This window comes from Spermophilus citellus (genome assembly GCF_964194105.1).
Source record: "Spermophilus citellus genome assembly, chromosome: 6".
Classification (NCBI taxonomy): Eukaryota; Metazoa; Chordata; class Mammalia; order Rodentia; family Sciuridae; genus Spermophilus; species Spermophilus citellus.
In genome coordinates, this window is record NC_138187.1 from 24,206,640 (window position 1) to 24,228,969 (window position 22,330).

At 54.5% G+C, this 22,330-nt stretch overlaps 1 protein-coding gene and 1 long non-coding RNA gene across 3 annotated transcripts in view; both read right to left on the reverse strand.

Annotated features, from left to right (window-relative positions):
- GALNT17 (polypeptide N-acetylgalactosaminyltransferase 17) overlaps positions 1 to 22,330 on the reverse strand; it is a 352,801-nt gene that overhangs the window by 165,354 nt on the left and 165,117 nt on the right. For both annotated transcript variants that reach the window (XM_081296841.1, XM_081296842.1), the window contains exon 3: positions 5,061 to 5,227. In XM_081296841.1, coding sequence (XP_081152967.1) covers positions 5,061 to 5,227 — 167 coding nt within the window. The remainder of the gene's footprint in view (positions 1 to 5,060; positions 5,228 to 22,330) is intronic.
- On the reverse strand, positions 20,218 to 21,605 carry LOC308650665. Its single transcript, XR_014022380.1, has 3 exons — positions 21,447 to 21,605; positions 20,806 to 20,965; positions 20,218 to 20,331 (listed from the first exon to the last, which is right to left on the reverse strand). It is a non-coding gene; the product is annotated as an uncharacterized lncRNA (long non-coding RNA).

Sequence of the window (22,330 nt, forward strand, 5' to 3'; positions counted from 1 at the left end):
GCAGCAGTGAGAGTGTGGACATAACCCTCACAATCACAGCCAGATGGGTTTGACAAAGATGCTGGGCAAGAAGAGTCTCTTCAGCAAATGTTGGTGGGAGAACTCTCACCCCTGTGAGGAACATGAACTTGGCCCCCTACCTCAAACCATATATAAAAATTAGCTCACAACTGACAAATACCCAAATGTAAGAGCTAAAACTATAAAACTCTTAGAAGATAACATCGATGTAAGTCTTTGTGACCTGGGTGAAGACACAGGTTTTTAGACATGTCAGCAACAGTTCAAGAACCCCAAGGAAAAATAGTCAAACTGTAATCAAAATGAAAAACTTCAGTGCATCAAAGGACACTATCAAGAACATGGAGAAAATCCACACAAGGGAAAACATTTGCAAACACACTTGCGAAAATATTTGTAGAATATTTTTGATAAGGGAGAGTAGGGGTATATAAAAATCAATTACAAATCAACAATAGAGACACAAATGTTTAAAAAAGGAAAAGGACTCACATGCACATTTCTCCAAAACAAGGTAGACCAATGGCAAATAAGCACATGGGAAGAGGCTCGAACAATTAGTCTTAGGGAAATGCAAATCAAAACCACAAGATGCCAACCCATGACCATGAGGATGGCCTTAATGTTTTAGAAAAAGAAAGTAGCTAGTGTGGTCGAGGATGTGGGGAAGTGGAACCCTTGCGTGTCACTGGTGGGAGTGTGAAATGGTGCTGCTGCTACAGAAAAGAGTCTAATGGTTTCTCAGAGAGTCAACCTAGATCTCTCACGACCCAGCAAGGCCATTCCTGGTATGTCCCCAAGAACACTGAAAACATGTCCACACGGATACTGACACCTGAGTGTTCAGGGCACCACTATTGCTAACAGCCAAACAGTAGGAACAACCCGCTTTAGTCAGCTTTTTATGCTGCTATGACTAAATGACCCAACCAACACGACTGTAGAGGAGAAAAGGGTGTTTAGGGGCTCAGAGTTTCAGAGTCCATAGAAGGCTGGCTCCATCCCTTGGGGCTCAAGGTGAACCAAGACATCAGGGCATAAGAGCGAGGCAGAGGGAAACAGCTCACATGAAGATCAGGAAGCAGAGTGGGATTTCACTCATCAGATACAAATATCTACCCCACAGCCACACCTCCAGTGAATCACCTCCTCCAGCCACACCCCACCTGCCTCCAATTAACACCAGGTAATCCCATCAGAGATCAATCCACTGGTTAGGTTAAGGCTATAACCCAATCATTTCTCCTCCAAACCTTCTTGCACTGTTTTACATGTGAGCTTTTGGGGGATACCAGGTATGGGGTTTCTCTGGGGGAACACTAGAAATCTTCTGGAATTAGAAAGTGGTGAACCCACCGAAAGCCACCAAATTCTACACTTTGCAGTGATGCATTTGACCTCAATTAGAAAAGGGAAAATAAATAAAAGATGTCCAGGCATGAAATAATGACAGGGATGTAAAACATAATGGCCCATATAGCTCCATGCACCTGGATGTCCCCTCGCCAGCAACCCCAAAGAAAAAGGGGGCAAAACAAGGCTGAGGACCTAGATCAAGACCCAGGTGGAGAACTCAGAGGCAGCGTAAGAGTGGGAAGGGCTTCCGGTCTTTAGGGGTGAAGCCTCCTGCTGAGAGGAAATGAGGGCAAGAAGCCACTTCCAAGGCTGAGGGGAGAAGGGCAGGTGCCACGGTCCAGCTGAGTGCCAGTTCCAAGGCCCCGGGTGCCACCAGGAGTCAGGACACTCTGTGCGGAGCACGGGGAGGGGTGGAGCAGTTCTGGGCTGCAAGGCACGATTTGGGCAAAGGCATACAGAGCAGGCACCTCCCCTGGTGTCCTGATGCTGAGAATCCTGAGCATCCCAAGGGCAGCAGGCAGCTAAGGGACAGGAAGGGCAGCTGCCAAGACAGTCCCAGGGGAGTCAGAGAACTGTGTGGCAGCACCCAAGAGAATTGCACCAGCTAAGAAGCCGCAGGAACTGTCAGATGTTCCTGCAGCCCAGACATGACCAGGGTGGTGAGCAAACGCTCGACTGAGCAGTGGCCCTGGCCATTTTGCCTGAGCCACTTCCATTTGCTGCTGAATGAAATGGGACTTAATCATCACCACCAAGCACCCTAACAAGGGAAATGCAGCCGTCCCGTCTCATCTGGGCTGATGTAGAGTCACCTGGCTCCTCTCACCCACCCCTGGGCCAAGCTGGACCATGGCCTCGTGCAGCCAGAGAAAGGCCACTCTAACCTCATTGAAATGATGCCTTCGCACTTTTTTAATAAAATGGGAAATGATCATGCTTTATACGTCAGGAAGAGAAAAGCCGAGAATGGACTTGTTTATACTCTGTGATCTTCACTATGTAAGATGGCATTTAAGAGGGCTTAGGGCACGTGAAGGAGCAGCTGCCTCCTGCCAGTTTCTTCAGTGTTTGCTTTTTCCCATTATATTTCCTTTTCCATATATTCATATTTTCCTGCAAAGAGCACGCATTGCTTTTAAGTTCAGAAAACAAAACTGTTAGACTGGAAAAGTAACGTTTTAATCAAACTTGAGCCGAAGGTAGGCAAGGATGGCAATATTAATGTTAGAAGAACTAAATTCAGGGCAAAAAAAAAAAGGGATGCTTTTAAGATAAAGAGGGCATCACATGGTGATCACCACCACCACTAATATCGAGGGCGTGCAGACACCATCGGTAGCTGCCAGAGAAACCAACACAAGAGGCATAAACCGAATATTATTAAGAACACAGGGAGGAATGGTCACTGTGCACGGCGATTTTAAAAGACCATTATCAGACAAGACTTGAGAAAATAAACTCCTAGTCTTTCTACATACACAAAACTCATATCTGGCAGGAATTTGATTCCATGATTACGGTGTGGGGGGCTTTTCACGTAGATGAGAACATTTACAACACTTGATAATGCTCAGTACAAAAGCACATCTCAATAAAATAAAAAGTAAATAAATTCTTCCTCTAGTTAGAGAGAAGGCATTCTGGAGAAAATATGGAGACTAGACCAGGAAATGGGAAGCAATGGTGCTAGCAGAGCCAACTCCGGCCCTGGGTACTGAGGGGCCAGGGCGGAGGGGACAGGGATGGGCCTGGAGGTCTGACTGGCCCCAGGACCTCTGCTCCCCCTCTGCACCACGGATGTCTTTGTTCAGACCTGAACTGGCACCAGAGTGGGCTCAGGGCCTGCCTGTTCTGACCCCTGGTCCTTGCAGGGCTCTGGAAGTGGAGCTTGCTCGTGGTGAGCCCCAGAAACATCTGCTGCTACAGCGCCTAGTGCTGAAGGGGCCTAAGCGCCGCGGCTCCCGATGCAGGCTCACCCTGGGGCAACTGGCATGGCTCCTGGCACTGCCCATTGGGGTTCTGCGCCTGTTGCTGCACACCGTCTTTGGGGGCTGCCTTCCCTCCCCTCCCCGCTCCCCATAGCCCCACAGCTCCTGGTGCTGTCCTTGCGTCCAAATGAGCCCTCTGCACCGAGATCTTGATTTCAGGGTCTGCTTCCAGGACAGCCCAGCCCAAGACCCCTGCTGAGCACAGGGCACCAAGTGCTGGCCTGCACCAGCAGCCCGCCTGGCCTTCCCAGCTCTCCTCTGCTGGCCCTGATGAGCTTCCTCTCAGGGAGGCACCCAGCGGGATCCTCAGCCCAGTGCAGCCTAACTAGCAGTCACCAGCTCAGGGTTTCCAGCTGTCTGTGCCACCTCCAGCTGCATGGCTGCAGCCCCCGCCTCCTGGGCTTCCTCACCCATCTCCTCACTGGGTGAGACTCACTGAAGGTCCACCAGCTAGGCCCTGAAGCAAAGTCCACCAAGCACGGGGAGCCCAGCTGAGGAGACGCCCCAAAGTCACAGCTAGTGAGCACTATGGCCAGAAGGGACGCCCTCAGGGGCTGCAAGGAGGGGACACACTGGGGACACCTGAGAACCAGCAGGACTCAGCCAGCAGGATGGGTACAGGACGGGGTCCCAGGAGGGGCACAGGCCAGGGGTCTCAGGAGGTGCCTGTGAGTACTGCTGAAGTGGCCGGAGGCCAGCTCTGATGCACAGCACGGAACCTGCAGAGGTCAGGTCAGGAGAGACCTGCCCGATGATTCAGAAGCTTCAATCCTGGAAGAACTTCTTCCTCCCAAGAAGACCACCAATGTCAGGTCTCATGGATAATAAGATGGCCCAACATGAAGGAAGACACCAGGGAAGAGAGTGCACCAGTGACAGCGTCTACAAGCCACCTGAGGTCCAGAGAAGGCAGAGTGCCCAGCTTGGTACTCGAGGCCCCCGGGAACAGCGGGCGGTCAGAAGGGGCAGAGCGGCCTCGGCTCCTGAAGGTGACCGGGATGTAAACAGGACCCCCACAGCTGCCCTCTTCCCCACCCCAGTGCCTGGCGGGGTGACCCTTCTGCTTAGCACGCTGGAAGCAGGGGTGTTCTCTCCTTGTCCTGCGGCTGCTCAGAGGCAGCACCCGGCCGTCAGGCGGGCTCACTGCTGGCTGTCCTGGCTGTGGAGAGCTTGCAGGCTTCCTCCCTGAAGCAGGCACAGTGCCTACACGGGCCAGGCACCAACAGAGAGGCCCGCTCCGCAATGCCCACCTTCCTCACTGCGCACCTCATCTCCCAGGACCTCCAGGGAAATTTGGCTTTGCCACCTGGTATTTGCTTGTTTCATTTTTTAAATTGATCGACTGCTCCCAGTAGTGCTGAATTCCAAACGACCTACAAACACCGCTCTCTCTGACCCATGGTGCTTTGGGCCCAATGGCCCAGAAGGCCATTCTGATTGAGATGAGCAGTTCCTGAACAGGACAGGATTAGTTATCCACTTCTTAGAAAAGAACAATGGAGCGGGGGTCGGAGGTATTCAGGCCTTCACCATCACTCTTTTAGGTAAGAGAAAGGGAGACTGCTCTAGACCCTGGCCCAGGAAGTCCAGCAGTAAGGAACCAGCATCAGCCCAGACTCTCCCAGGAGCAATCCTGGGAAGGAAGGTGGCACCTCCATCCAGGTGACACGGGCCACCGCAGGCAGCTGGGCCTACCTTCGTCACTGTTGTCGTCCACCAGGATGATCTCCTTGAGTAGGTGTGTGGGCGTGTGGTTGACGGCACTGTGCACCGAGCGCAGGATCACCGACAGAGCCTCGTTCACGAAGATGAAGATGATGGAGATCTGGGGCAGCTCCTTGGAGTACTTGAGCTCCTTACACCTGGGGACAGAGAAGGGGAAGCCGGTCAGAAGAAGCGGGAAGGTCGTGCTGCACCACTGGACACGGGAGGATCCAGCCACTCCGTCACACAGCGCTCCCAAGGCCAGCACCATGGGTCCCTCCAGGCCTCCCTTGTCTAAGAACTGAGAGTGAAACCCAGGGAGGGGAGTACTCAGGGTTCAGGTCCTCTTTTCCATGTCTGTCTCCCCAAAGCAAAGGGGAAGCATCAGTCTCCGGTCCATCCCCACCTGTCCTACCCGTATCCCCCTCGCACCCCATATCTCCTGGCCCAGCTTTGGTGCATGCCTGCCCAGAGCCCACTTCTGGAGCCCGCGTGTCCTGAACTGAACACTCTATGCTCCACCTAGGCAATGACCCCTGGGCCCAGAGCCCCCGCCCAAGGACTGCTGGAATGGAAGCAAGAATACCCAGGACCCTCCTCTGGAGAGCATGTCCCCAGCCCCACGGTGGCAGTCGGCCTAACACGCTCTGGGACTTCCCCCTTTCCCAGTCCGGCTCCCCGCTCATGCAACAGTACTTTTCTCACCTCCAAAATGCACTGTCTGCTCTCAGATCTGAGCTCCAGGGTCTATTCCTCCCACATCTGGGCCCTTGGTGGGCCCAGCACTCAACAGTGCTGCCTTCCCTCCCGGAGATGCCACTCCAGAGGGGACACACATCTGCCAACATCCAGCAGAGGCAGGGGCCTCTGCCTGGGGAGTGTGCTGCCCAGGGCCACTCTTCCGAAACCTTCCAGACCTCCAGGGCAGGAGCACCAGGCCACCACAGCAGCTCGAGGACAGAGTTAGAGGGCAGGATCCCTCTGCCCCAGGCAGGCTGGACCTGGGCTGTGCCCTCTGGTGTGTGGCAGGTGGTGTGGGGAGGAGTGAGCTGGGAGCCCTGTCACAGCTGTCCCAGGAGCACTGCTGGGTCCAGATAGCCCTGGATCTTGTTCATGCTCAGTCTCAGCCACTGCAGTGCCAGCCTGGAACAAAGCCAAGTAGCACCCTCCCCGTGAGAGCCACACAGAGCTCCCTGAGCAGGGAGAACCGAGGAAGGAGAGGAAGGGCTGCGGGTGGGGGCAGCCCGAGGAGGAAGCCAGGAAAGGCTGTTTTTTATTCGGAACAGCTTGGGCTGTGTCGGGCCATATTAATCATGTAGGCAATTTTCAGAGGAAAATAAAGTTTTGTTACAATATACGTCGGTGTCTCCTGGAGGAGACGTCCAGGGATCCATTGATCACACAGCCTCATTTTTATCATGTCGTTGTAAATCCACTTCCGAGGCTGCCGGGAGATGAGGATGGCTATCGACTGGCTCTGGGCCGCTGGTGGGTGTCACAGCATTGACTGGATGGTGACCCAGGAGGTCCCCTGGGGTCTTGGCCATCTGGAGCCTGGCAGCTGCTCCCTCTCCCCCGGCACCTCACCAGCGTGCCTGCAGGGCCCCAGCACATGCCACCCCTCCCAGCACAGTCCTGGAGCTGGCTACTCAGGGAAATTTTTTAACATCCTCTGGCTCTTGCAGCTGAGAAGGAAGAGGCCAGCCTGCAGCACACACAGTGACCTCCCCACCCAGGCCAGGGCCAGCTGCAGCCAGAGGCAGCTGTCAGTCAGCCCCCAGCCGAGGCAGGTGACTCCTGGGGAAGCGGGAGAGGCAAGAGCCTTCTGGGAACAGGGTCCTCAAGGCTTCTGTACTCTGGGTCGAGAGAAGTCCCAGGGGATTTCAGAAGCAAGGAGTGCTCCAGCCACGTAGCCCACGTGACACTGTGTGTAACTCACACTACCGACACCTCAGTGCCTCCATCTGCAGAACTGTTAAAATGGCCTCGCTGTGCCCAGCTCCAGGCCCCCTGTAAGGATCAGGTGGGAGAACCTTCCAGAGTCCCCCAAAAGGCAATGTACAGCCTAATGAAAAGACCCAGGCTGCCTCCAGTTCCCCTCCACCCCTTCAGTTCTCCTCCTTTTGTACCTCCCCTGTGACCAGGGCCAGACTTCTAGAGCTTTCCCTTGATTTAGACCCTTCCCACAGGCCCACCTAGGACCCTGCTCCCCAGCACAGCCAGGACTCTATCCTTCATAGCCAAAACGGCTCGCCTTTCCTACATGGGCGGACACCGGTTACCTTAATTTATTTGCTGATTATTCAGTTGCTAGCAAACAATATCAACGCAGTAGTCATTGCTATGAGGACCAGCACTATTTTTGTTGGTCTCTATAGGGAGGTAGGTCTTTGAAAAAGCCCTTAAGTCTGATTTCTTGCCTGATATGTACAAATGCTCAGAATGTGCTGGAAAGACAGAGAACTGAAATTCTGAGCATCTTCCTTAAGGTGTATCTGTGTCACTCCTCAGAAACCTGATGTCCAGCAGGGCAGAAGATGAGCAGAGCAAGGGGCCCAAGTGTGGATGGTGGGGAGAAAGGGCACAGACGTCTAGCTCCTGTGCCTGGGAGACGAGACCAAACCAGTTCCCACTGTGGTCCCCAGACCCCAGACAGCATGTCCAAACCACAGGACACCTGAATGTCTGCACCCTGCGGATGGCCGCATGCTCCTTCCTTCCTGCAGCTTTGGGTGGGTGGAAAGTACTCTGTGCTTTGGGGGTGAGCACAAGGCAATGGCCAGAGCCAGCACCAGGGATGGGAGAGGCAAGCTCAGAGCCTGGCTTCCTGCCCCATTGCTACACCACAGAATACACAGGCTCAGGCACATTTTCCAATCCCAGGCTGCAGAGCCGGCTGTGAAGATAGCTAAGTGAGGCCAGTCTAGCAGGATACAAATTCTAGGTTTCAAAGACACTCAGGGAAGGAGGAGTAGATGGCATGAAAACTGCAAAATGCCTCAGAATCCATTGCTGGGGGGCCCCAGATCTGGGGCCCAGAAATGATGAACCTCTTTTTAAAATCTAGTCAGTAAGCAATAAGAAATGCTCCATGTTTAAGAAGTATGTCCACAGGAGAGCTAACTTAAGGTCTTGATCAATTTCAATCAGTGCCCAAGGGGGCTCAAAAGAAATCCAAACCATTTTCCCCCTCTCCCAGTGCTGAGGGAGAGACAGATTCACAGTGAGGCTGTTCTCATGGAGGAAAGGAAGCAGAGACCTGACTCAGACCCTTTCCACAGGCCCACCTAGGACTCTAGAATGTGGGTATGCAGAAGCCAGCTCCCTGTCCCCAGGAGGGCATGTGGGCAAAGTCCCAGGTGTCCTGGCTGTGAATCTGTACAGGGTACTCTTCTGGTTGTGGGGTCCCTTGAAGATTCATTAGAAACCTCTCAACTGAAGGACCTCAAGCAGAGAGGGGCCAGGCCTGCCCACAGCCATGCCAAGGCCCTGTGGCCCTTCTGTACTTGGCCGGGCCCTGTGGCCCCACCATCCCTCAGGGTTGGGGCAGAATCCAGGACCAGAAAGGGGTTGGGTGTAGAAGGTACCTATATGTGTTCAAGACAGCTGGGCAGGTACCCAGGGGCCTGAGCTAAGGGCCCAGCCCTTGTTTGTTGGGTCCTGTCAGAAGTAAGGATGTCCCTACAGGGCTGTGACAGGCGAGCTCAGGTGCGCAGGAGGGCAGGGGAGGGGAGCTGCAAACTGGCTTTAGAGAGGGGTCACGGGGTCCAACTCGCAAGGTCCAGAGCAGTAGTGAGAGCTCTTCTGAGCACAGAGGCAGGGGGCTCCCCTTGTTTCCCTCTCCATCACCTTCTGGAAGCAATCTCTGCCAGCCTGTTCAGAGACGCAGCAAGGTGAGCCCTGGACCCAAGGCTCCCTCAGGCTCTGGAAGTTCCTGTCACGCAGATTCTTCTTCTTTAATTTTCAGATGTTGTACAAGGCAAGAGTTCATGTTAACGAAGAGCCTTGACAGATGAGAGATCCAGTGTTCTCCTAGCGAGGTTCCCTACTCCAGCCATGCCCAAGCTCCCCGGGTACGGGAAGCCACATGGAGGGGAAGAAGCCTGAGGAGTCCAGGGGATGGGGGGGCGTGAATCAGAAAGCACTCGCTGCACCCCGGGGCAGGCGCATGTGAGGACACCCCTGGGACTGATGGGGGTGGGGACACCCCTGGGACTGATGGTGTGCACCCCACCTTCACACCATCCTTGCCCTGCTGCAGCAGGGGTGGGGGGCAGGAGCCTTTCTGTAACCACCTTATCAACCCTGTCACAATCACATGACACCAAACCCACTTCCAAACACAGCGCCCAGCTCTTGGAGCATCTGCCCTTTAAACCCTGACATGTTTCGCTTCCGTGAGCAAACTCAGAATGGGACCTCCGTGTCCCCTTCCCCTTCACTTCCAGAATGTGCACACCTCCCCGGGCCCTGGTGGCCACATTGGACGTCACTGGCCACACCCTTGTTGGTTGGCACCAAGCCCTATGAGTGTACCCCCAAAGACTACATTCTCAGAGAGAAAAGGCAAAGGGTACCATGCAGAAAGCTGGAGTATGGCCTGGCCACTTAGCAGGCATTTTCCAACGGTGGTTCCCAGGTGCCAGGTAATCTGCAAGGGAAGTCACATGTGGGAAAAGCTGTCTCCCCTTGGCTGCGGCCTGATTCCACGGGCTCTGGTGGCACAAGCTTTCCCATGGACACGGGCATCTCCAGCCAAGCCACACCAACCCAACCAACAGGAGACAGGGGGCTCCTCTTCAGAAACTGACCTACAAAACAGCCCCCATGTCTGAGCCTGGAAATGACCATGAACACTGTCATCATGGTAGTGAAGGCCCCAGAAGACCCCACCTACTTCCTATGGCCCAAGGTAACCCCACGGCCAACCACCTCACTTTTCCTCCAACAAGGAGAGAGACTCTTCCCTCTCTCTGACACACTGTCCCCATCAGGGACATGTCAGTCACCTAGGACATCTGACGGCCTATGACAGTTAATCTGATGAGTCCTTTTGGCTGAGCCACAGCACCCAGACATTTGGTCAAGTATCATCCTAGACAAGACTGACATTTTGGTCCATCTTCCATGGTGTGGGCAGGCCTCATACAATCCATTGAAAGACATAACACTGAGGTCCCTGGGAGAGGGGTTTCTGCCATCAGGTGGTCCTCAGACTAGAGCTGCCACATCAGCGCTCCCCCAGGCCTCCAGGCTGCCTAAGGACCTATGGATTTTAGATGCCCTAGCCTTGCCCACTGTGTGAGCCAATTCCTTAAAGTAGTTTGCTCTTGGCTCAACATCATTCATCAGGAGAGAAATACAAACAATAAGACCACAGTAAGGCCCACCTCACGCCCATGAAGACAGCTACTATCAAAACTAAACACAGTGTCAGAGAGGACGAGGGGAACTTGGGACACTTGTGCGCGTCGGTGAGAGTGCAGTGGCAGTGCCACCAGCCATCCCGGGAGAGCTGACTGGGGAATTAGCACATGATCCAGGAACTCCAAGGAGCTGAGAGGATGTAGGGTCTAGGAGACATCTTGGACACCTGTGTCATTACTCACAATGAGATAAAATGGGGCAGCACATACTCGGCCCACCCATCAGGGGATGAATGGGCAAACAGAAAGAGATGGACACACAGTGCCACACAAGGGCACCTGTTGGGAGGGAAGGAAACTGAGCCGTATGATGCAATATGGGTGAGACTCCAAGACGTCACACTAAGTACAATAAGGCGGCCCCAAAAGGACACAGAGGGCAATTCTGCTCAGGCGAGGTGCCTGTAGCAGTCAGATGCGTAGAGAGGAAACGGTCGGGGGCTGCGGGGGCGAGAGATGGGGGACTGAGGAGCCGAGGGATGAGCATGGAGTCCCAGTCTGTGTCCGTCAGCTCTTCACTGCTGTGACAAGGCTCAGACCAGCTCAGCTGCAGGGAGGAAGAGGTTTGGTCCATGGAAGGCCCCTCCATCTCCTTGGGGCCCAAGGTCAGGCTGACTGTCATGGCAGGAGAGCGTGGCAGAGGGAAGCAGCTCACATGGGGATCAGGAAGCAGAGGGAGATACAAAACATCTACCCCACAGCCATGCTCCCAGTGAGCCACCTCCTCCAGCCACACCCCACCTGCCTCCAGCCACCACCAGTTCATCCCATCAGAGGTTAATTCACTGACCCAGTCATTTCTCCCTGCACCTTCTTAAATTGTCTCACTGTGAGCTTCTGGGGACACCTCAGGGCCACACCATAACAGTTTCACCAGATGAAAAAGCCCTGGACACAGGCAGTGGTGTGGGTTCCCGGCTGCGGGTGTGTTTACCGCCACCGCAGGGCGGGCCAACAGTGGCCACCACAGTGAACCCTCAGGACGGGTATACTTAAACAGTAGCTTCATTCCTTTCCTGTCCATCCCTCTGCGTCCGCCACACACACCCTGCTTCTGTTCTCTGGGGAACCCTGACCAGCACAGGTCCTTCAGAGAGAGGAACAGTACACCAGATCCAGGTGTCACACCTCATCAGGGTGCTGTCATTGCAACCTCTCCTCCTGTCACTGCCTCCAAGCCTCTGGCCACACCGGGTACCTGGAAGGACTCCCCAGCCGGGCACTGCAGCGCGACCATTTCCAAACTCCCGTAGCTCTTCCTGGACCTGCTACTGTCCTTCAGCCACCCGCAGGTTCAGCACCCAGAACCTCCTACCTCCTGCCCCAACACGCCCTCCAGGTCCCGGCCTCTGGCTTTCTCTCAGTCCCCCAGCCCTTCCCTGGCTTCACGTTCCTTCCGTTCAATGGAAATCTGTGTGCTTCTCTTCAGTCACGTCCACCTCCACTGGCCCTCTTTGTCCTCCTTTCCCACAAGCCCCCCAGGCCCCAGCACTGGGTGACCCCCACCTGGCTCTTTCCTCTCCCACTGCCAACGCTTCACTGAAGGACAAAAGACTGGAGTCTCCCAGCTCAAGGAGAACTCCCTCTCCTTGCACCTTAATGGCCTCCTCCCCTCTCCCTGGCTTGCTGCCTGGGTCCCTCTTCACCTCTCCTTCATCCCTGGCATCCAGTTACATCATTCAGCCAACACTGCTCCTTCTCTGTGGCCAGAGTCGCTGGCAGCTCCCCGACCTGACTGGTGGGCCCTCATTCCTGTGGTACTTAACACTGTCCCTCCTTTCCCTAGGCATGACATGTACAGGACCCTGGGACACTCACTGTCCCCAGCCCCACCTCTGCCTTTCCTCCCAACCTGTTCTGGGGCCCAGGGGGCCCTTTTCTGCTCATCCTCTAAGCTCCAAAGTGCCCAGGTCTCTGTCCTCCTCCACCTGGACTATTCTGTCTTCATAACTGGCCCTGGGTGAACCCATCCAAGTCCACATCTCCAGTGAGGGAACTGGCTGCTCCCACAGCCAAGCCTCCTGCCAGGGCCTCGTCCAAGGCTCCACCTCCCTCTGGACATCGTTACCTGGACAGCTCCTAAGCACCCCAAATTCAGCAAGCCCAAAGCTGAAACCTGCTCTGTTGGTGCCTTCAGGTCTTCGTGGAAGGACACCACCCAGTCTCCAGGAGGCCAAGTCATTAGCACTCGAGTGGCCCAATCAGTCACCACATTTGGGAGACTCTGCCCTTCCCCACCCTGCTTCTCTACGCCTTACGTCCTCAATGGCACCAAAAGCCACCCATCTGGTCTCCTGCCTACAGCCTGCCCCTGAGGCTCAGGCCCATCTTGCAGAAGGATCTTCCTAAAAGGGCAAATGTGACCATGTCTCTCCTCTACTGAATCCACCTCTGGCCGCCCTCAGCCTTCAGAATTGGGTTCAGACTCCACTGGGCACCAGAGATGAGCTCCAGTGTCACCTCCACAGCCTTGTCTCTTCTCCCTGCCCAGCCTCGGGTCACTGCAAACTCTCGAGTCACCGGGAGGGCCTCCCTCACTTCACCCCAACTCCCTCTGCCTCAAGAGCCTCGCCTCCGTCCAGCGCCACCCCACCCTGCGGCCAGCCCTCGCTCGGGCTTCCCCTCCACGGCCCCCCTCCCTGCACATTGCCCCCACAGCCCCCCTGCGGTTTTCAGGACAGCAGGTGCCATCTTCTTCCTTCTGTGTCCCCGAGCCCAACAGCATACTCGGCAGAGAAATGGTTCTGAATGAGGCAGCAGAAATCCTCCCTCCTTAGTTGTCCCCTGCATCCTCCTCCTGATCCAAGGCATCGCTTATTTCCCACCACAATTAGGAGATCCGAGGCGGCACCCAGTGCTTAAAGACCCCATCTCAAACACCACGGCACTTCTGTCTCTCCCCGTTTACTAATCAGGGCTCAGATTCTCCAAGCTGCTCGGGTCAAGTGCGTCGCCCGCCCAGCACTCGGCTCTGATGCCCTCCTCATCAAGTCTCTCCTGTCATCCTAGGAGAGCGGCATCGTTTTAGCAGCCGCAGCCCCTGCAGAACGAGATGTGGGTGGAATGGCTGAGATGCACAAGGCCCTCTCTGAAGCTCATTATTGGGGGACGCGCACACTTTGCTGAGTGGCTTGATTTCCTCTGGTTGGGCTCCCGTTCCTCCAGGAGAGCAGCACACCTCCTTAGCTCAGTCCCTGCACAGCGGGCTCGAGCCAAGCTGCCTATGCCAGCATTTGAGCCCCATGTGAGGGTCCCTCCAGTCCTGTGGGGCCATTTTCCTGATCAAAGCTCAGCCTGCTCCTCGGCATGAACTCCCTGGCTGTGCACGCTGGTCTTTTCTGGGGAGATGGCTGCACCTTCCCTTGGCTTTGCTCAGGAGCATGTCCTGACTCGGCTCCCTGATTTGCACAAGGAGTGTTTCCTCTAAAAGGGAAGGGGACGCACACACACACATGCATACACACACGTACACACACACACACTCCCCCCCACATGCACACGCTGCTACTCCACCCCCACATACACCACACACACACACACACATGCACAAGCTGCTACTCCACTCCCCACATACACAACCCCCCACACACTCACACTGCTACTCCACCCCCACATATACACACACACACACACACAGACACCCCACACACACTGCTACTCCACCCCTGCACATACACCACACACACCTCATACACACACACACACTGCTACTCCACCACACACACACAAAAACACACACACCCACATACACTGCTACCCCACCCCCACACACACACCCCACACACACTGCTACTCCACCCCCACATACACACACACACACCCCACACACACTGCTACTCCACCCCCATACACCACACACACACACAGCTACTCCACCCCCCATACACCACACACATGCACACACACACACACACTGCTACTCCACCCCCACATACATACACACACACCCCACACACACTGCTACTCCACCCCCCATACACCACACACACACACACACACACACACACTGCTACTCCACCCCCCCATATACACACACCCACCCCACACACACTGCTACTCCACCCCCATACACCACACACACACACAGCTACTCCACCCCCCATACACCACACACATGCACACACACACACACACTGCTACTCCACCCCCACATACATACACACACACCCCACACACACTGCTACTCCACCCCCCATACACCACACACACACACACACACACACACTGCTACTCCACCCCCACATACACACACACACACCCCACACACACTGCTACTCCACCCCCATACACCACACACACACACAGCTACTCCACCCCCCATACACCACACACATGCACACACACACACACACACACACACACTGCTACTCCACCCCCCACATACACCACACACACATACACACACACACACACTGGTACTCCACCACACACACACACACTGCTACTCCACCCCCCACATACACCACACACACATACACACACACCCTCACACACACTGCTACTCCACCCCCACAAACACCACACACACACACACACGCTGCTACTCCACCCCCCAGGTACACACACACACACACACCCCCACACACTGCTACTCCACCCCCACATACACACACACACACCCCACACACACTGCTACTCCACCCCCCATACACCACACACACACACACACACACACTGCTACTCCACCCCCACAAACACCACACACATACACACACACACACGCTGCTACTCCACCCCCCAGGTACACACACCCACCCCACACACACACTGCTACTCCACCCCCCACATACACCACACACACATACATACACACCCTCACACACACTGCTACTCCACCCCCATAAACACCACACACATACATACACACACACGCTGCTACTCCACCCCCCAGGTACACACACACACACACACACACACACCCCACACACACACTGCTACTCCACCCCCCACATACACGACACACACACACACACACACACACACACACACGTTGCTACTCCACCACATATACACATACACACAGACACACACATTGCTACTCCACACTCCACATACACCCCCCCACACACACACGGGGGATGGGGGGTGGGAGGGAGCCTCCTTCGGGTTCTCAGTTCAGTCGACACCTCTGTGCGGGAGGACGCAGTTCTCACTGTATTAACTGAAGTAAAAAGAAGGATAAGGATTAACAAAAAGAAGAAGAAGAAAGGGAGCAGGAAGAGCCCAGGAGTTGCGCTGAGCAAGGGCTCAGGAAGGGGATTTCTAAAAGTGACAGTGAGTCAAGGAGGCAGCTCCAGTTCAGAGGGCACAAGCCTCCAATGCGAGGCCCAGGAGGGCCCCAGCCTCCTTCCCCGAGTGTGTCCTGCCACCTTCGGAGGTAAGCGGAATGCGTGGGACCCGCAGAGGGCTGGAAAGACCGCAGGAAATGAGCAAACCGGAAGGCTTATTTCAAGGCCGGTCACACCCCACATGGCAGCAGGGTTCTTCATGGAGAAGGAAGGCCGTGGGGCCTCTGCTCTCAGCCTCCCCTCCCCTCCCCTCCCTGAAGCCCCTCCCCTCCCCTCTTCTCCCCTCCCCTCCCCTCTTCTCCCCTCCCCTGCAGCCTCTCCAGAAGACCAACCTGGTCCCGCGTTCCCAAGCTGTGCTCTCCCCAGTGATGGGAAACGCGTTACCTTTAGGGCTATTTGTCCTTGGACTGCTCTGGCCACCATGGAGCGCAGAGCCTGTATTTGGACTGAGGAGGACCCTGAACATGCTACTGTTTCTTCCCAGCACCAGGAGCTCTGAGCAGCCAGGTTGTTAGGACCAGCCCCAAGGTGCCAGGACCCCAGAGGGGAGGCAGACTGAGGAGTCCTGGGGGCTCAGAGCACAGTGTCTTGTGGCCCTGAGGATGTGGTCAGAGAGAGGGGAGGGCTTATGGTCAGGACAAGGGGGCTTCGTTCTGTCATCGTGGCTAATGAACCTGCTTATCTTGGAAAACATTGAAGGTCAGGGGCACCCCTACAGCCAGGTTCCACTGTGAACCCTACCTATGGCTCAGCTGTGCAGGAAAATCAGCCATGTAACAGTAGTGACTCAGGGTGGCCCCACGTGGCCAAGCTGTGTGCATACAGTCACACCTGGGGACCTCTGTCCTTGTCTTACAGTGATGACTCAGGGTGGCCCCATATAGTCAAGCTGTGGGCATGTACTCACACCTGGGGACCTCTGTCCCTGTCTTATAGTAATGACTCAGGGTGGCTCAGTGTGATCAAGCTGTGTGCACACACTCACACCTTGGGACCTCTGTCCTTGTCTTGCAGTGATGACTCAGGGTGGCCCTGTGTGGTCAAGCTATGGGCACATAACTCACACCTGGGGACCTCTGTCCCTGTCTTACTTTTGTTATCATTCTATCCATCCATCACAGATTTCCAAGGACAGACCCTGTCACCCCCTCTGTCCCCAGCCCTGCAGGCCCATTTCAGTCCTGCCTATCTGAGCCCTGGAAAGACTCCTCCCTCTGTGGGCCTCCAGAGAGCGGTGAAGCAGATCCTGTTTACACCATAGGCCCAGGTGCACCCCTGGCCCGACCCTCCAGCCCCATCTTAACCATCTACATCTTAACCTCTGACTCAACTTTTCCCACTGTTTCCCGACCCCCTGGCTCTGGACCTGCCCATGTGAGGTGCCCTGACCAGCCACCAGGGTGCCATGCTTTGGGCCAGCTCCAAGCATGGGCCAGAGAAACCCTGGGCTGGGCCGCTGGACCTGGAGAGGGTGGAAGGAACTGGTGGAAGGCTGTGTGCACCCCCAGGAGAGCCATGTGCAAGGTCTCCACAGTGTGTAGGCTTGCCGTGCTTCTCTCCACGGTGAGCACTGATACGCCCCCACCCCCCCGTAGATGCAAAAACTGAGGCTCAGGTCACTTGTCCAATGTTACAAGAGTGGTCCGAGCTAGACTTCAAACCTGAGTCTACCTTACTCCAAAGCCCCTTGTCTTAGCCGCCAGAAAGAGGGCACCCCTCCCCCAGAAGGGCCTAAGTGGGGAGATTTTCAGCGGCTTCGTTTATTCCTTTGTATTTCACCATGGTCTCCAGTTTCTACACAACCAGGCGTTACTTTTATCCTTTAAAGAATACGGCACATGCTACTCTCTAAAAGGTTTCTATGGCAGCAATCAGAGCACTTGACAAATGATTCCAACATCAAGCCTGAAATAATCCACAGGTAACAATGAATAACAGGACTGCCAACAGGAGAAGGGCCTTGAGGAGCCCGAAGACACCTGGGGACCAAGTCCAGTGCAAGGCTGAGGCAATGTCATCAGCCCACCCGCAAACGAAACATCACCCACAGCAGAGAAGCAGACCCGAACCCAGAGACACTGCCTGACCAAGGAACACAGAGAGAAGCCACCCAGGGTGTGAGACTCCCATGTCTGCACTAGATGAGCAGCAAGTCTGCCCTCCACACAGGCTTCAAAGTCAACTGTAGATGGACAAAGGGATCCATTCAGAATTCTCTAAGCATAAGGAAACTAAAACCAAAATACAAATAAATCTCTGTACAAATTCCGGATATTGAAGAATTTCTAAGTTTTACTAGTTGGATCAGAATCAGAAACCTCTGATTGTCAAAATGGAATTAAAAGATAACAGCAAACTGTAGACAATTTTTTAAAAAAACCATTTAGAGCAATGACTAAAGTGAAGGAGGTCTCACCCTCTTCAACAATGAAACCCAAAGAGCAAGTCCCAGGGACAAACAAAACACACCAACACAGGTCCAAGGGCACAACGGAGACCAAGGAGCAAAGAATACAGGAAAACAGGCAGCCCCTTCCTAGTAAAAGGACATTCAAGGTGAAATAAGGAGACACTGCTCTGTCCCCAGGTGGACAGTGTAAGTCCTTTCTGCCTCTTCACAGGTTCTGTTCTTATTTTTTATAATGAGCAAATGTAACACAGAAAAACACTAGTTCAGGCATGTTTGCGGGTGGGAGACTTGAAGGGACAGAAACACTTGTCCAACGGCCTCGGAGGTTGGACCTCAAGGTGGGCAGGAGACACTGTGTCACCCACAATGGGCCTTGGAGGTCACAGCTGGAAACAGCTCCAAGGCAACCCAAGATGGCAACTCCTCTACCTTTTCCAATGCACATGTCGGGGAATGACGTGGCAGGACCCATGTCACCCCTTCTGGACAATAGACACACTGATCATATAAGCCTCCAATCGATTTTCTCCTACCCTGACATTACTTCATGACGGGCTTGTATGATAAACATAAAACCAATCGCTGCCCTTGAAGACTCTCCTCTGCCATGACTGTGTGGCTCTCCAGGGGCATGAGACACTCAGGTATGTACCAGTGCCCTAAGGGAGGAAACTGCCATGTGCATGGTGACATGGCCTCAGGACATGAGCCCAGGGCTGGGAGCTATACCCACCCAGGAGCTGAATGTCTGACAGGATGGCCTGGGATCCAGCCTCGCCCATTGACACCTGTTGGTAAATCAACCTGACGACTCTGGGGACCGCTTCCTAACCCTGAGACGCACCTGCTCTCTGGGCCAGAATGGCACAAAGAAAAACTTGCATCTTCTAATTCCACGTCCACTGGTTCCTCCACATCCTGCAGAACTCTCCCTGTGCCAGGATAAACCTGGGTTCGCTCTTCTCGACCTTCCTTCAGCTGGTGGCTTCCTTTCTAAAGTGGCACACAGAGACCTTGTGCAACCTGGGGGCGGCCGGGGAGCTCGCCCCTCACATCTCAAGCTGCTGGTACAAACAGCAGAAGAGATGTAAAGCAAGAGCCGGTGGCATGGGTCTGCATCTCCACGCCGCCTTTGTCCTGAGCAGGACCTCTCCCAACCTGCCTGTTGGCTTCGTGGGGTCAGGGGCCACGCCCCTTTAGCTGACATAACCTCAGGCACGTGAGCTGGTCTCAGCCCAGATGCTCAATTCTTGTTTCTTAAATAAACTGGTAAATAAAATAGAGAAAAGGTATTTGTCATGGTGGATCCTAAAGGTCTCCAAAGGTCCATGTGATGAAAGGCTTGCTCCTCGAGTGACCCTTCCAGGAGGACGTAGGGCCCAGTGAGAGATCCTCGGGTCAGTGAAGGTGTCCCCTGATGGAGGGTGTGGGACCCAGGCTTTTCTTTGCTCTCTTTTGCTTCTGGCCACGTGTGAGCCCTCTGTCATGCCACCATGACACAGTGCCTCCCCCAGGCCCAAAGCCATGGAGCCAGCGGACCAGGGACTGGAACCTCCCAGTTCCGGTCCAAAGGGCCTCCTCCCCTTGTGATTGGTGGTCTCAGGAATGGGAAGCCACCTGGCCATGCTCCAGGGGCCTTCGGTGGGAGTGGGCTGCGCAGGGCATCTGGACCTGAGATCCCGAGGCTCTGATGAAGGGCCTGTGACCCAGGAGGACCAAGTCCCCTGGGCATCCATCACGCTGTGAAGATGCCCCATGGGTCACTGGAGAAGCAACTCCCCCTGCTGGGGATGTGACTCCGTTTAATTCCCAGTATTTTTCATCCCACTGGGTTTTCCAGTGAAATCCCAGGAGGCCCAGCAGCACCATGTGCCTCAACACTCTGGATAAGAGCATGGAACATGGATCCACTTCAGACACCAAAGAACAAGGGTATTCATGTCACCAGAGACATTAACTGTGACATTCGCAAAACCAAGCATCCATCAGGGGCCTGCGTTGAAAATACAGAAATTTAAGAACCTCACTGTTACCCTGGAAAAGCTCACAGATCCATAAAGGAAGCCGATTCGTAAATCATCATCATGGCAGGGCAGGAGCAAGGTCACAGGGAGGACGTCCTGGGGGCTCATTTCCACCTGTGGAAGATCAGTGGGGATTCAGGGACGGTCTGGAACAAAATGTAAAATTTGATCTGGACCATGAAGCACCTGGGGTGGTATCCAGGTGAGGGCCTTGCAAAGGGAGGCCAGGAGGAAGGGGGCTCTGCAGATAGGACAGGAGCACAAGCAGGATGCACGGCGACCCCCAGGAGTCAGCTGCAGGAGTGACCAGTGAGGATGGGAAGGCAGCACAGCCTCCAACACCCGAAGCCAGTTCTAAACCTCAGACTCGCTCCTCCGCAGTGGGGAGCGTCCACAATGGGGATCACAAGGCAGGAAGTGACAGGACCACAGGCAGCACGTGTCCGAATCAAAGAGCATCGTCCCTTCAAGCCCAGCAAAGCCGCAGTCTCGGCGGAGAGTTCCAGGTCTTCAAAGGGACGCAGGCCACCTGCTCCTGCCCAAGGAGCTCCCTCGAGCCACCTGCCCCGCGCGACCTTGGTGTCTCACCCTGTCTGATCTGCAGCTGCTCCCGAGGCCCCTGGATTCTGCCTCTTCCTTTTGGATCCAACACTTTGAAATGTGTGGAGAGCTCCTCGATGGCCTCAGCCCTGGCTCAGACACAGCAGCCCTTCTGTTTCCAGAACCCAAGGACGCTCAAGGCCCCTTCCTACAGCGGTGAGAAATGGCACATAAACTACACACCACACCCTCCTGCATCCCCACGTCACCTCTAGGTCTCCGTGCTTCCCACGACAATGCAGAGGCTCTGGAAATAGCCAGAAGGCCCTATGTTTAGTGAATAAGGACAAGAAAAAAAGTCTCCATCTGTCAATACAAATGTCATTTTCCCCCAGATATTTCCCACCCACAGATGCAGAACCCACAGATCGGATGCCCATGCCCAGGTTGACCCGTTACTTCTCTGCATGCCCCTCAGACAGGTGCCCTCTACCCCATCCTGATTAAAAACCATAAGAAAAAGTACATTCCTATCAGTGTGGTGGGCACAGACCTATAATCCCAGCAACTCGGGAGTCTGAGGCAGGAGGATCACAAGTTCAAGGCCAGTTTAGGCAACTTAGTGAGACTCTGTCTCAAAGTTAAAGAAAAGGGGGGCTGGGGCTGGGGCTCAGTAGTAGAGCGCTCACCTGAAATGTGTGAGGTACCGGGTTGGATCCTCAGCACCTCCTAAAAATAAAATAAAAAAAGGTATTGTGTCCACCTACAACTAAAATATAAATATTTTACAGAAAAAAGAAAGAAAAGGGGATCAGGGATATATAGGTCAGTTGTATGACACCCCTGGGCTCAGTTCCCAATGTCACTCTCTCTCACACACACACACACACACATTGCATCCTTAGCCACATAAACTTACCTAAAAAGTGGTGAGTTCTATGCAACCCACTGCATTAGTGGCCATCTCTAATCTCTGCAATTGAAGACCAGCCAGCAGGCTCACCAGTTGCTGGTGAGACCAGATTTCCCAATCTGCCAAAGGCCTCGAACATGAGGGGGCCTCACCCCTAGCTTGGCCTCATCCCTTAAAGGTGAGCTCTTAGGGCTTGAAGATGTCTATTCAGAAATCACCCACCAACGTATCAACAGAAGGGCAGGTGAGCCTCCATCCGAGCCCCTGGGCCACTGTCTTAAGGGCTTCCCCTTTGCACCACGTACAAGGTGGAAGGCCTTGTTCCCTTCTCGGCTGCCGTGGTGATGTGTGGCCTGGTGGCCCTTGGCGGAGGCCTGGGGTGTGGGTTTCCACCAGTGTTTGCTTTGGCCCCAGGACCGTCCATCACTGTCTTTAACTAACACTCATCTAGAACTAAATCTGTGTTCACCAAAGACACTGAAGACAGGGAGGAAGGGACGTTGGAAAGAAGAGGCAAGAGAAGCAGGCAATCAATAAGAGATGGCTGCAGCAGTTTCTGCGGGTGACATACAGGGATCCAGGGTGAAGGAGGAATATTTTTTATTGATAAAAGACTTTTCTTTTCTTTTTTTTTAAAGAGAGAGTGAGAGGGGGAGAGAG